The 15,095-nt window shown below is 50.9% G+C and overlaps 1 protein-coding gene across 1 annotated transcript in view; it reads right to left on the bottom strand.

Moving 5' to 3' along the window:
- Positions 1-15,095, bottom strand: part of TMEM266 (transmembrane protein 266) — a 124,965-nt gene that overhangs the window by 28,231 nt on the left and 81,639 nt on the right. The window contains exons 6-8 of the mRNA XM_053888818.1: positions 6,769-6,825; positions 5,515-5,653; positions 1,626-1,741 (exon numbers count right to left, since the gene is read on the bottom strand). Coding sequence (XP_053744793.1) covers positions 1,626-1,741; positions 5,515-5,653; positions 6,769-6,825 — 312 coding nt within the window. The remainder of the gene's footprint in view (positions 1-1,625; positions 1,742-5,514; positions 5,654-6,768; positions 6,826-15,095) is intronic.

Raw genomic sequence — 15,095 nt, 5'->3', positions numbered from 1 at the left:
GCTAGGATATTGGTCTTCCTGTCCACAGCTCTGGATAGACCACCCTACACCCAGGATCCCTTGGATAATGTGCTCCTGAGGGCTATGTCCCCTGATGTCCCCTCATCACCCATAAGCATTTTGTGTTCCCAAAGTAGATAAAAAGATTTGGTTCCCTGATAGACATTCCAAGGAGATGATTTTGAAGACTCTGTGTGCCGGTTCCTGTGGGACATTTCTAGGGATCCATTTGTGGTGACATTCCACAGATTTCCCACTCCCCCCACCCCCCCCCCCCAGCTCTTCCTCCAGCTATGAGAGGTTGGGGTTGAGGGGCCAAGAGACCCACAATGTGCGGGGCGCTGGGCTGAGGGAAAACATGAGTCAGGCGAGGCCTGCCCTTGTGGAGCAGTCCACTCAGTGGGAGAAGCAGTCCCGGGTGCAAATAATGACAGCCCATGGCAGCAAGTGCCCCGTGCTCTCTGGAGGCCAACAGCAAGGGCTGGTGCGTAAAGGAGCAGTGGCTGTGGTGAAGGGGGAGTGCCATGTTTTGTGGAAAAGCAAAGACTTGCAGGCTGTGCACAAGTTCAATAGGCAGAGCTTGCAAGGGGTAAGGATTCAGGAGAGGGGCACAGCACAACCAAAGCTAAGAGACAGGATGGCATGGGGCTTGTCAGAATGACAGGTGACTCCACCTGACTCCATCAGAGTGTTCACGTACGAGGAGATGAATGAGGCATGAGGTCGACAAGACAGACAGCTGTGTGCGGCCCTCAGACCTCATTGAGAGTGCCTGGGTGCTCGGCTATGGGGCAGGGGGAGGGAACCAAGGGGTGTGCATCCTCACCACACCGCAAGCCAGAAGTGCTCAGCCCCACGTGGGGCAAGTAGCTGGGGCATTCTATGCCTGGATTGGCCCTGGGCACTAAGGGCGGGGGCATAGCTTATGTGGCTCACAGGGCAAGGGGCAGTGGAGTGTCCTCTCCCCAGCAGCCAAGGCGTAGGCCAGAATGACAGTCCATCCTCTCACACACCTTCCACCACCTTGCTAGCTAGTCCCCTCTCTGGCATTACTACTCTGCGCACTGGGTACTAGAACATTGCTTCACTGGAAGCTGTGTTTCTACAGAGCTCTGGAGCCTTGTTGCAGGACCCAGCTAGACAAGCCCTCTCCCTGGCCCAGCTGTCCAGCCCCCCTGGCTCTGCCGAGCACGGCCTCCCAGGGCCTGTCACCTTTTTCTCTTCCCTGCAGCTCCTAGAAGACAGAGAAGTGCTAACAACTCTTTGGGGTGTCTGTGGTGGGGGGGGAGGGTCCTGAGTGGTGACTGGCCCGCACTGGTGCCCGCAACCTCTACAGACAGAAGTTGTCCCCTGCTCTAGAGACCACTGAGCTGAGAAGACTCTGATGAACTGAGTTGGTGACTCAGCTGGCTCAGGTTGGAGAGCTGACTGGTCACTGTGGTACCAAAACAAAAGCACCCAGGCCTGGCTGCGCTGAGCAGGAGTGACCTTAGAGACTTGTTTCCCACTCTCGGGGCCTCAGGCTCCCTTTGTGTCTTTGGGGGCCCAGCTGCTCTGGCTTCCTGCAGCTTTAGGCACCAGCAGGGCCCTCAGCCCTGGACAGACTGGAAGTGGTAGGGCGTTACCCCTTGCTCCTGACAGATCTGCGTCAGTCTCTCCAGCTGCTCGTCTTGGATGACCTTGGCCTTCTCGTATTGCTGGATGACCATCTCCATCTCCACCTTCACAGGCAGGACATAAGCTGGAAGAGAGACAGCTCTGTGAAGAACTTGGCAGTAGCAGGGCTCAGGCTGGGAAGGGGCCGGTCCCAGCATTCAGTCAGCAGCAGGTTCAGTCCAGGAGCAGTTCCTAGAGGGGCCAGGGGTGTAGGGCTTGGGGGGAATGTCTAGGTACCCAATAGCATCCAGGCAGTAGAAAAGGGCCAGAATCTTAACCAGTGGTGACTGAGATATGTGTTTTTCTTCTTTTCCCTAGTGATAACACCCTTACTTTTGGCTGTGTGCACAGCTGCCTAGAGCAAGGACTATGTTTTCTAGTCTCCTAGGCAGTTATGGGCAGCCATGAGACCACATTATGGACAATGGGATGAAAGAGGTGTGATGCAGCAGCTTCCAGGAGCTGGTATTGATGAGGAAGTGGAAATATTGGAACCCTCACTCACTGCTGGTGGGAAAGTAAATTGGGGCAGCCACTTTGGAAAAACTCTTTAGGAGTTCCTTAGATGGTTAAACACAGTGACTACATGGCCCAGCGATTCAATTCTTGGAGAAATGAAAACATATGTCCACACAAAAACTTGTACATGAATGTCCACAGCAGCCCAAAGTGGAAACAAACTTAATGCCCATCAGTTGATGGATACAGAAAACGTGCTCCATCCATACAAAGGAGCACTATTCAACAATAAAAAGGAATGAAGTTCTGATACATATGCTACACATGGATGAACCTTGAAGACGTTTTTGCAGGGTGAAAGAAGTCAGACACAGCAGACCACATATCATATGGTTCCATTTCTATGAAATGTTCAGAAGATGCAAATCTATAGAGACAGGAAGTGGATTAGTGACTGCCTAGGGCTGAGAGGCTAATGTGGAGTGACTATTAGTGGGTATGGGCTTTCTTTCTGAAGTGGCAAAAATGCTCTAAGCTTAGATTTTGGTGATATTTGCACAAATCTATGAATATACTAAAAGCCATTGAATTGTGCACTTCAAATGGGTGTTTTACGGTGTGTGACCTATATCTTAATAACAATGTCTAAAAAGAAAAGGCATCTGGAACTTTCCTTTCGCCTCTTTATCTTCGTCTCTTCCTTCTTCCTAGCTGCTGAAATGAGGATGTGATGGCTGGCACCGGAGCAGCCATCTTGGGCCATGGGTGACTTTGTAAAGTAGACTATATGCAGCAGAGCAACAAAATGGGAGGAGCATGGAATCTTGACTACAGAGAGTGCCACATCAGCCCCGGACTTCCTACCTGCAGACTCTCATGTGACAGAAATAAGCTTCTGTTTTGTTTAAGTCCCTGTTATTCTGGGTCTGTTACTCATAGACAATCATATCAATCACTGATGCACACACTGAGACCCAGAGCAGAGAGACTAGACTCTGGATTGGAGGGTCCCAGTGGTAGCCCCATAGGCCCCTCCCTTGGGCAGTTCTCTGGGCTCTGTGGAAGTCAACTCCTGACCCAACCCTTGTGCTCTGGCCTTCACACTCTCATATCTCACAGAACCAAGCTCTTCCTGACTCGACAGAAACCCCAGTCACATGCCTCTATTGCCACTGTATTCTACAATCTCCACATCTCCACTCTTCAAGTCCCTTTTCCACCCACAGTGTCCCACCCTCCAGATGTTCTCTGGCTGCTGCAGGGATCATGCAGAGAAGAGAAAGCATAACTCTTGCTTGCTTCTAAACTTGAGGGCAGCCCACATGTCCTGCAGACCCATCTCCAGGTTCCAGAGGCTGGACCAAGCGGCTTCTGCCTCCTCAGATCTCTGCTGAAGCCAGTTCACACCCAGGGCAAGAGAAACAAATTAATGTCCACACATGCACACAGCACATGCCTATCCTGCAGCTCCCAGTGGCACAGCAATGCCTGATTTGTATCAGGAAAAGGGGAGGGGACAGCTGGGAAGAGTATCACAAGGGCTGTCAAGATCCATCAGTGTGAGGGTGTCCAGCTGTCCACAGCTGGCAGAGAAGAGCCAGAAGGCACTGTTCCTTCCCTGAAGGAATGTTCTCATAAATGGAGCCAAGAGCAGGGCCCTGAGCAGATGGGGGTGAGTGAACGTATGAAGAACACTGGTGGGTGCCAACAATCCTACTTTCCACTTCTGGCTCATCGCCTGCTCTGCTGTGTGACTATTCTCCCTCTTGGTCTCAGTTTCCCCAGTTACCAAATGACAGGAATGGACTAGATGATCTCTCAAAGCCTTCCCACTTGGGCCTTTCAGTTTGATAAAGATTCTGGATTAAGAGATCCCTGACAAGACATCATAACTCACACTGCTAACTGGATAGGATATGGGGTGGGGACAGGGAAAGGGTGCCCTGCCAAGGGATGAGACCTCAGGATGAGGCTGTCCTTTCTGCCTCAGGCTCCCTAGTCCCTGACAAAGGTTGTCGGGGTACTCTCACAGCCACAATTTCTGTCATTTGCAACCAAAATTCAGGGCTGGAATAACTTTAGAGTCTATATACTATACAGTCTATAGTCTTAGCAGTCTATCCCAGTGATTTAAAACTGTTCCAAAGGGCCAGAAGATCCTCAGAGATGCCCCCAGGGAGAAGAGAGGGGGCACGGAGGTGGGCTCTGGCGCCCTGCTCCGAGTCATCCAGAGCAGCCCCACTTTTAATCCATTTTTCACACTGGGTAGCTGCATGAGATTTTGCAGAAGAAAGGGGTTTGCTACTTAAAAAAAAACTTAAAAGCTTAGGACTCCTCATCTGCTCACGCCTTGCCCCTCCATGTGACCACCTGGCCTGAAGCTGCCTGCACTCCAGCAGAAGCCCACCTCCTAGAGGCAGACCAGCCCATCTGTGGGTGGCTCTGTGCCTAGTCTGCCTGAGGAGAGTGGGCCTCCCTGTCATGTCCCCAGAGGTCCAAGGACCATCCTCTGGAACCCAGAGTTGGTTCCACCCTCTTCCCCCTCCCCAGACCACCCATCCCATCCCGGTACCCTGTCCTGTACTTCAGGGACAAGGCTTCTGGTCTCCTCTTCAGCCAAGCATCCCTCCTCTGGGGGGTCACACTCTGGTCTGTCACCACTTTCTGGAAATACATGAACCACCCGGGTCAGGGCATAGCCCTCTAGATGAGGTGGCTCAGGAGGAAGGGTGGCCTTGCCTCTGATGGTAGCAAAGGCAATGATAAAGTGGAATGGATCAGACACTCACTGGGATGGACACCTAGATGGGAGCATGTGCTACTAAAACTGGGTGAAGCACCAGCCAAAACCCAAACCAAGCCAGCAACTCCCATAGAAACCTTCTCTAGTTGTTTGCAGCTCGACAGGCTTGGGAGGGGCACCCCCCTGCTGGACACGCAGGTGAGATGGACCCTGCGGGGAGCAACACCTTGACCAGTAACCTGGACAAAGCCAGTGGCGAGTCTGCAGGCAGCAGGGAGCCAGGGTAGGTGTGTGTTGGAACGCTCAGGATGTACAAAGCCACTGCTCCCAGAATAGCAGGCCCTGCTGTGAGCACTCACATGAAGGGCTGGCCATCCAGACATACAATAAATAGTTATGTGGTAATGAACACTCAAGTGTTTGCACGTGACATCTGGCCAGTACGTGTGGTTCCTGAACACATGACATCAAGTGAGCAGTGACAGGCTTGGTCTCTCCATTGCCAATAGTTTCCATCCTCCAATCCCTGAGGCTGGCGGGGTCATCCCTCCCTCCCACCCCATATCACATGGTCTCTCTCCTTAGTTGATAGCTCCATGTTCTATAGCAGCCACCTACCACCCTGCCAGCTCTGCTGACCCATTTGGACCACTCACCATCAATGACCCTCTTCACCCGCCAGATCCGGAGCATGATAATGAGGCTGATGGCGTCCCAGGGGCTCCTGGGCCCATTAGCCACGGTGGACGCCACCATCGGGGCCAAGGACAGGATGATCACAGCCCCGTCAAACACCTGTGAGAGGAATTGGATTTCAGTGCCCTGGGCCACCTTCCTGAATGTCCCAGAAACAGGCAAAGCATCTGGTGCTGGCCAGTTTCTCCAGGAGGTCTGTTTCCACATCAGAAGGTCACCCTTATCCGTGGCTGCCTCTCCTGAAAGTCCTCAGTCTTTAGGGACCTCCCACTCGCAGACATGCCCCTGAGCACTCTTTCCTCTTAGAGACCTCAGCCCATCCCCAGCCTTTGTTCAGATGGCCTTGGGTTGCTTCCAGCATCTTGTCCCTTGGGATGGGGACTGCATTCCATGTCCCAGAGTTCCTGTTCCAGCCTTGCTGAATCCCTCACTGGCAGTGGGGGCTGAACGCAGGATCCTTCCCCTGGGGTAACAGGAGCCCAGAGCCTGTATCTCATTTCTATCTGGCATTGAGTCTCTCACCGTGCAGGGAGGCAGGGCTAGGAGAGGAGGGGGCCCAGCATGGGCGATACAGCCTTGGGCCCTGACCTTCTATCTGCCTGTTCCAGCTTGGCCTTGATCTGTGACTTCCATGGGCCAGGCCTCTGTGTTTGCTCCCAGCATTAGGCCCAAAGAGGCTAAAATGTGGATGTTGGGTGGGGTTGGGGGTGAGGAAGCAGTTGGGCAGCAGACACTAACCACTTTGCCTTGTCCTAAGTGCACAAAACCCCCAGCAACAGCCAGCCTTCCTTGGCACCTCATCTCCACCCACTGCACCCCACCCCCTACATGATGCAGAGCAGCTGGATGTTCTACAGAGACACAGGCTGGGAGGAGCCTGTATGGTTTCCTGCCCAGCTCTCCAACCACCAGGCCATTTTAGAGTGGACTTACTTGTTTGAAAACACCTTTCACAGCTTTTCCAAATGATTCAAGAATACCTTTTCAAATTTTGCAGAATTTAGAGAAGTTTTAGACTGTCCCTTTGCCAGGAACCTTCTCAGTCTGCCCGCCTCCCGACCCTCAACAGCACAGCTGCAGGGACTCCTGCATCCAGTGTGGGAGGACAGGGCCTTTTTGATGCTCCCACCCTGAGGTGGGTGGGACAGTGGCATTTTCCAGCTCCCAGGATGGCTAAGCGTAGGTAGGGGGTAGGTGTGGACACTGGCCTTTACCTCTATTTTGTTTTCGATGTAATCCCAGATCCCAAGTACTATAATCCGCAGAACAGTCTGAGGAGAGGAAATGAAAGAAGAGGTTATGTTTACTGCTCTCCAGCCCCTGCCCCTCCCCCTAGCAGAGAAGATTCTGGAGCTCAGAATCAGGGTGGGCCGCTGCCTCCTTATTCAGTAATGGGAACCGTCTTCACTATCTGCTGAGTGTTTCTCAGACCACATGCCCTCTCCACCACAGGTCGAGTGCCTCAGCTCCAGTCTGCATCACCATCACCATCTGTGCAACCCCTCCCCACCACCTGCCCCTGCTCAACACCCTGCAGTGCAGAATATACTTGGATCCTTTGAAACAACACTCAAACCTGTCTCCCTCTCCAGAGTCATCTCCTGCACTCCTGTCATGCCACAAATCTACAAACATGCAAGCTCTTTCCTCTTTCACCTTGTCTTTGCATGTGGCAGACTGACAGTTCACTCCTCTTCCCTTTAATCTCTTCTCTTTTTATTTGAGAGAGAGAGAGAGAGAGAGAGAGAGAGAGCATGCACAAGTGCAGGGAGGGGGAGGATGAGAGGGGGAAAGAGTGAGAATCTCATGCAAGCTCCATGCCCAGTGCAAAGCCTGACGTGGGCTCCATCCCATGACCCTGGGATCATGACCTGAGCCAAAATCAAGAGCTGGACACTCAACTGACTGAGCCACCCAAGTGGCCCTCTTCTCTCTTCAAGAATAATTGGATAATTAGCATGGTTACGTAGCCAAAGACGATACTTCCCAGCCCTGTAGGCACTAGGTTCCTTCTCCTCTTTCCCTCTTCCCAAAGACTAGAATGTGGGTGTGTAGGTATGGTGGTGAACCATCTTCAGGTAGGGAGGGCAGGGCAAGATGAAGCATCCTGGGTCCCCACTAGCCCCACACCACCATGTCTGCTTTCACTGTTTACTCCACCTGTCCTTCTGTGAGAGAGAAATGAACCCTGCGTTGTTGAAGCCCCATTGTATTTTCTGTTTTCTTGTTGGAGCAGCTTGGCCTATGTGCTAACCATCAGGGCCATTTCCCTTCTCTGCCTGGAAAGGGCCTTCCTGTCCTTCTGGCATCTGCTCGAGTGTCACCTCTGTGAAGTTCTTCCACATTCCCCAGGCTCAGTGCCTCTTTCCTTGGCATTCCTGTAGAACTTGAACACCAATAACTCTCCACTACACTTCATCGTAGCTTGTGGTGATTACCTCCGTGATCCCCCAATCAAGGCTCAAGAGACACTGATTTCTCTCCATTACCCCAAATCCCTGACATAGAGTAGACACTGAATGATTATACAGTTTGAGTGAATGAACAAATGCATGCATGAATGACTAATTCCTTAAAACCCTCAGTAATTCACTCCAATGCCGTACCTTCAGGAGAGGCTTCCTCACCAACAGTACATCTTTCTACAAAGAGAATATTTAAAAGCTGGTCTCATATTACTGGTACATTTGTCTGTAGGCCCTTCCTTAAACCAAGATGACTAGTTCACAGTAATTCACACCAGGTGGTGTCCCTTCTCCCACATGCTGCAGTACAAGGCCAGCCATCTGGACTCAACAAAGCTGCAGAAAGCCCATGGATCTTCACCCACATTTATGCCACAAAAAGGCTTAGCTGATAAAATTCCCCTCTTCCTTAGAAAAGACTATTCTGACTTCCACGAGGGCATGAGTAGGTGGGACACAGGTGGCATCTCTGAGAACAGAGAGGGTCATACAGCAGCCTGATGTCCGTTCCCACATGGCTTCCTTATCTACAGGTTGGAGGACCCATGCTTCACTGCAAGACAGCTCTAAGTGAGTGGAGAGAAATCTGGGTTGAGGTCCAAGATATCCTGAAGTTACAGCTCAGTAACAGGCTGGTTGTGTAGCCTTGGGCAAGTCAAATCCCCTCTCTGGGCCTCAGTTTCCTCTCTGCCAGAGAGATGGGTTATAGGATATGAATCTTCCAATTCTTTATGAAACTAACCTTTGCCATGTACTCATACCAATAGGTGCCAGGCCGTGGGCCAGCCCGCCTTACATGTGATTCTCACTTTGCAGAAAGGGAAGCTGAAGCTCAGAGAGGTTAAGGAAGCTGCCCGGGGTCCTTCAGGCATTGCATGGTGAGCTGACATTTGGACTCAGAAGTTGACTCTGCATGTTACACTCAAGTGGCATAAAAACACCACACATGGAAAAAAAAAAAAAAAAAATTTAAAAAAAAGAAAAAAAAAAAGAAAAAAAGGGGCGCCTGGGTGGCGCAGTCGGTTAAGCGTCCGACTTCAGCCAGGTCACGATCTCACGGTCCGTGAGTTTGAGCCCCGCGTCAGGCTCTGGGCTGATGGCTCAGAGCCTGGAGCCTGTTTCCGATTCTGTGTCTCCCTCTCTCTCTGTCCCTCCCCCGTTCATGCTCTGTCTCTCTCTGTCCCAAAAATAAATAAACGTTGAAAAAAAAAAAAAAAATTAAAAAAAAAAAAACAACACCACACATGGGCCTGGGTTTTTTGTTGTTGTTGTTGTTGCTGTTCATTCTAACTTGTGCTGACATTGAAATTTGGTGTTTGTCTCCTCTGAAATGTTACACCAGCCACATCTACTCCAAATTCCCAACTGTGAGGTTTCCAAGGCAAAAAGTCCAGGCCAGGACAGGGGGGAACAAGGCCTGGTCCAAACAGGACTTCTCTGGGTGCTGCTTCTCCTCCTTCTTTTTTCTGTTTCAAGATTGTGGTAAAATACACAGAACATGAATTTTACCATTTTAACTATTTCTAAAAGTGTACTGTGGGATTAAGTACATTCACATTGTCACACAACCATCACCACCATCCATCTCCAGAAGTTTTTCATCATTTACATTAAATACTAACTACCCCCTCTCCCTCCCCCCCCCCACCCCCCCCCCCCCCACCCCTGTCAACCACCATTCTCCTTTCTGTCTCTGAGCCTCACTGTGTTCTGGGAACCTCATATAAAAGGAATCATCTCACTTCTCTATAAACAAGGCAGCAGCCCAGGGGATATGGGGTTGGGGGAGGAAGAGGGAGCTGGCCAGGCATGAGACTCAGCCAGACACCCCCCCCCCCCCAAAGAGGGGATGAGCAGGCATCACACATGAAGCCCTGTGCTCCAGGAAGGGATGGAAGTTTAATGGGTGGATGACTGAAGTAGTGATGTATAAACAAGCAGAACAGCTGGAGCACTGGCTACCTGCCTCCCTCCAGGCTGGCTCATCCACGTGGGATCTATCCTCTGAGGCCTGGCTCAGCTCACCCTCCTCTGGGGAAGCCTTTCCTTCCTAACCCAGCCCATGGAAACAGAAGAGCCAAAGGCAGCCGTGGAAACACCTCCTGGTCCAGCCTCCTGGCATAGATGGGGAAATGGCGGCCTGGAGACAGCTGCTCCAAAATCAGAGTCAAAGCCAGAATGAGAACGCAGCTCTGAAACACCCCACCTGGTGGCTTTCCCCTGCAGCATCTTTTGCCGGGATCCCTCATCCATGGAGACAGGGACCTGGCCACACTGCCCTGCCAAGGGCTGACCAATCCAGCGAAGGCTATGTTTCTCAATGTACAGGCAAGGACACCCTGCTTCAGCAGCATCTGGGGATTTGTCTACAGTGCAGATTCCTGGGGTCTCATGGAGATCCAGATATCAGAATCTCTGGGTGCAGGGCCCAGGAGCATGCGTTTTTAACAAACTTCCCCCAGGGCGTCCACCAGAACCACAGGGATGTATAAAGTGACAATTTCACGAGTGAAAACAGGGAGGCTGCATGCCCTGATGCAAGAAGGAGAAAGAGCATTATATGAGGAGTCAAAAGTCTGATCCTCTTTCTGTTTCTGACCAGCCCTTACTGACCACGTGACATCGGCTGGAACAAAGGGCGACGAGCACCCCATGCCGCCTGCCTCCCCGAAGCTCCACGGGGAAAGACAAGTGCAGGGCAATGAGGTGGGACTATTTTATCACCCACTCCCACCCCTAGGACTCTCGGTCCTGCAATCCTGCCCCCCAAAGTTGCAAAGGGCTTTGAGGAAGGGTCCAAGGGAACCCAAATCCTCAGCTCAACCTGCCTCTTTCCCACCTGGAACTCAGGGTTTTCAGCCTCCTTTGTTCCAACCTTGCCTTCAGGAGACAAGGATGCTCTGACACGTGAGATAGGCCAAAGTCTTAGCAAAACTTCATGGATAGTATCATTTGAGTATTACTATAAGCCCAGCTCTCATGCCATCTTACAGATGCAGAAACAGGCTCAGGGAGAAACAGATAAACAGGGTCCTCAAGTCCCTCTTCCTTCTACCACAAGTACCCTCAGAAAGCCCTGTTTTCTGGAAGGATACTTCTCTTCTCTCCCCAGAGAAGGGATTCAGGCTTCAGGTAACAGGAGGGCAGAGTGAGAACCTTGCATCTGCTCCAGGCCCTGTGTTAGTCAGGTGGCAGCAAGGCCTCCTGCCCTTCCTGCTGAGGCCCAAGCCTCATGTTTTAGGGGACTGAGCTTCTCTCCCTGGGATAGGGTCTGATGAGCTCCTAGGGTTTGGGAACCTTGGGGGACACAGGCAGAAGCACCTGTTGGTCTGTAAGATGCCTCTATGCGAATTTTTCAAAGGTACTAATTTTCCAGGCAGAGGGAGATCCTGGTTCACAGCTTGGTGAGCTGAGCGGGGGCTGGCACCCTTGCTCTCTGCAAAACCATTCTGAAACCAGGCCTACCAGTGGGGGAGAACGGGGCAGTGCATGCCTGGCCCTGAGCCTGTGTCCCTGTAACCCTGCAGCTGGCCAGGGTGGGGAGGTGCAGGCTGGCCTAAGGAATACCCACAGTGCGTACTAGGTGCAGAGGGCTGGCCCCAAGCACTTCTTCAAGGAACAAATCTACTCTTGGGCAAATTTTCCCTGCAAAGAGAGCTGCTGGCTCCCTCCTCCAAGTAACCCCCAGACCCAGAGTTAAACTAGAGCAGCAAGAGGAAAACGTGGAATCCACATTCCAGTTATGAGGAAAAATTAAGAAATGTGGGAGGGGCTGAAAGCACTCCTGAATTGGTGTGCAGAAGAAAGGTTTTGGGGTAACAAGTGCAGGTTGAGGGGTGATAGTGGGGCAGTACAACAGTGTCTCCTAGGCTTAGGCATCGACAAAACAGGAGCAGAGGGACCAGCTTCACTCCTCTATCCGCACACAGTCAAAACCCATGGAGACAGAGCACGATGAGCCAGACATAGCCCCCTCCCCAGGAGGGTGGCCTCTTGCCTAGGGATCTAAATGTGAGCCCCCTCCACATGCAATAGCCAATACCTCTGGGGGACATGGGTTCACAGGTCCCTGGTGCTAGGTTCATTTTGACAGGAGGTTCCCAGCTACCTTAAAAGAATGGGTACAAGACCTGCAGGGTAGAGAATGGGGTGGTGGACCACATGACCAAATGTTAGTCCCTTGAACACTGACTGTGTGCTCTCTGTGCCCACCCTGGGGTAAGGAGGCAGACTGAAACACACAGATGTGCAAAGTTGAGTTCCAGAACTTCCACTCAGCCTAGAAACCTTTTTAGTTTCCTCCATTCTAAAAAATCCCTCACTGACCCCATGTCTCCCTTAAGCCACTCTCCTCTCTCTTCTCCCAGGTTTTGAAGAGGTGTCTCCACTTAACCCACCGCAATCTGACATGAGCCCACCACAGCAGTGGAACCACTTACACCTTGGTTACTGATGACTATTTGTTGTCAGATCTCATGGATGATGTCCTGCAATTAATCTTAGTCTGGCAGCGTGTGGGGCACTGAGCACATCCCTGCTCTTCAAGGACTCCTCTTTCCTCTCCAGGGAGCCGCATGCTCTGCGTTCTCCTCCCACTGCCCTGCCTATATCTTCTCGGTTACCTTTGCAGATTTCTTTTCCTCCCTCCATACCAAGATTATTTCCCAGGGCTCCAGTTTCTTCTCTTTTTCCTCCCCACATCCCTGGACGATCGTACCGTTGGCTGCAACTCCCACCAATATCCTGAAGCCCCCTAAGTCCATGTGTCCGGCTTAGGCCTCCTCCTGCTGTAGTTCTGACTTGGCAAACCCCATCACTATCCCCTCTCTGTCTTGTCTTCTCCACTGCTACCCTCCCTCCCAACCCCTGGCCACCAGTGATGAACATTCCCAAGTCCCACAAAATACAGCTCTTTAATTCATCTCCAGTTTGTCCCTTCCTCCACCTCTACTTGCACTTTCTGGTTCAAACCTTTAACCCCGCACAGCTGAGCCATGCCTCCTACATGGTCTCCAAATTCCAGTCTTCCTCCTTCCTCCAAACCCAGCTCTCAGGGTGATTTCTCTAAAAAGCCAATTTCATCATTCCCCATCATGTCCCTCTTCTGCCTGGAGGCCTCCCGGGTCTCCCCACCGCCCTTGGATCAAGACCCCAATTCCTGAGCAAGGCACTGAGGGGCCTTTGTGACCTGGCCTTGCCCGGGTTCTCAGGACGTCTTGCCACCTCCACTGCCATAGTCAACAACCAGACACGTGGTGTCAGCTCACGGCTCTTGCCCTTCTGCATTCTGTGACTGCCGTCTGAGGTCCTTCTATCTCACCCACCTGGAAGCTCACACATCTGCAGACAGATTGCTTCCCCTCTAAGGTCTTCCATGACTGCCTTAAGCTTGAACTTAAGCTCCTTTCCTGGCTCTCTCAATACATACATTTGCTTCCTAGCCAACTACAGCCAACTTACAACCCAGCACCACCTACAGTGCATCACAGAGTCACTTAGAAATGTTGGCTAAATGAATAAATAAATAAGAGCTTCCATTTGTCAAGTGCCTCTGTATTAGGAGGGATGATGGTTAATTTTATGTGTCAACTTGACTGGACCATTGAAAAAGTTTCACTGGACATAGACCAAATTAACAGTGGTTGTCTGTGGGTGATAAGAATATGGGTGATTTTTATTTTCTTATTTTGGCTTGTTTATATTTTCTTAATTTTCTACAATAGCCAGAATTATCCTTGTAAACATGAAGATTATTTCATAAAAAAAAATTATTTTGTGATTGGATAGAGCCTCAGTGCTTACTCTAATGTAGATGAAGCATGAGAAGTCACCAGGGACCCAACCTATGGATTCTCTTGTCTGGTGGCTCCCAGCTCTTTTTGAATGTTACCCTGATGGCCCAGAATGAGGTCCCAGTCTGCTTCTGAGGCCAAGGGCCAGTGAGGACAGGCTTCTTTCCTACTAGGTACCTCCTCCAGGAGTTAGAAGTATTATCCCAGTTCTCCCCACTTGCCCAGATCAGTTGTTCCTAAGAATGTGGTGGTAAGGTGCACCTGGGTGGGTCAGTCAGTTAAGCATAGGACTCTTGATTTTGGCTCAGGTTGTGATCTCGCGGTTCATGGGACTGAGTCCCAAGTTGGGCTCTGTGTTAACAGTGTGCAGCCTGTTTGGGATTTTCTTTCTGCCCCACTCCCTCAGTCTCTCTTTCTCTCAACACAAACAAACAAACAAATAAAGGATGTGAGGTAAGCGGAACATTCTGGACCTGAAATTATTCCTAGAATCTCAGAGCTGGAGGGAGAACCTTAAATGTTATGTCGCATGGCCCAACCCCTTTCCGTTGTTTTCATCCCTTATCCAGTAGCTCAATGAGTGGGTCATTTGCCTGAGCCTGCAAACTTCCAATGACAGTGAGCTTGACACTATCTAAAGTAGTACATTCCAACTTGTCTAGAAAATTCATCTCTGTATCCGACTTTCACGCTCCCTAAGATCACTGCCAAGGTCATGGCAAATGAAAAAATGGAAATGAGATTTTGAAGAATAATTTCTCAAATATTTATTCACTCCTTCAATGATGAGTGTTAGACGCCCAGTCCCATATCAGGTGATCAGGGGAGACAGAAGAATATACTAAGGCTCCTGTCCTACTGCTCACAGCAGAAGGGGAGGCAAAACCTGGGCCCAAGGGAGTGAAATAACAATGGGTTCAGCTCAGAGTAGGGGAGATCTACATGGGCTGGTGAGGACAGGATGCCTGAAAGAGGTGAAGGAGGGGGACCTGGGCTGAGCCTTGAAGGAAGGGAAGGTGTCAGAAAAGCAGTAGCAAGCGGGACAGTCCTTCCAGGCAGAAATCACAGGCATTTCCAAAATAAGTACATGGAATTTGACAGGGCCTCCACTAGCTTATGTGGTACCTCCATGCAAATGGGGAGGTTCCTGACCCTATGGCGCCTCTATCTACTGGAAAACGGTTATAATATACTCACTTTACAAATGAGACATTTGGCTGCCATCTTCCAGGAAAGTGTCACAACACACAAACAGATCTATAATGTGAGTTACCCCCTTTCACG

This window comes from Panthera pardus, unplaced genomic scaffold (genome assembly GCF_024362965.1).
Source record: "Panthera pardus isolate Hobbes unplaced genomic scaffold, ASM2436296v1 HiC_scaffold_24, whole genome shotgun sequence".
Classification (NCBI taxonomy): domain Eukaryota; kingdom Metazoa; phylum Chordata; class Mammalia; order Carnivora; family Felidae; genus Panthera; species Panthera pardus.
This window is presented reverse-complemented; position numbering and strand designations above follow the sequence as displayed.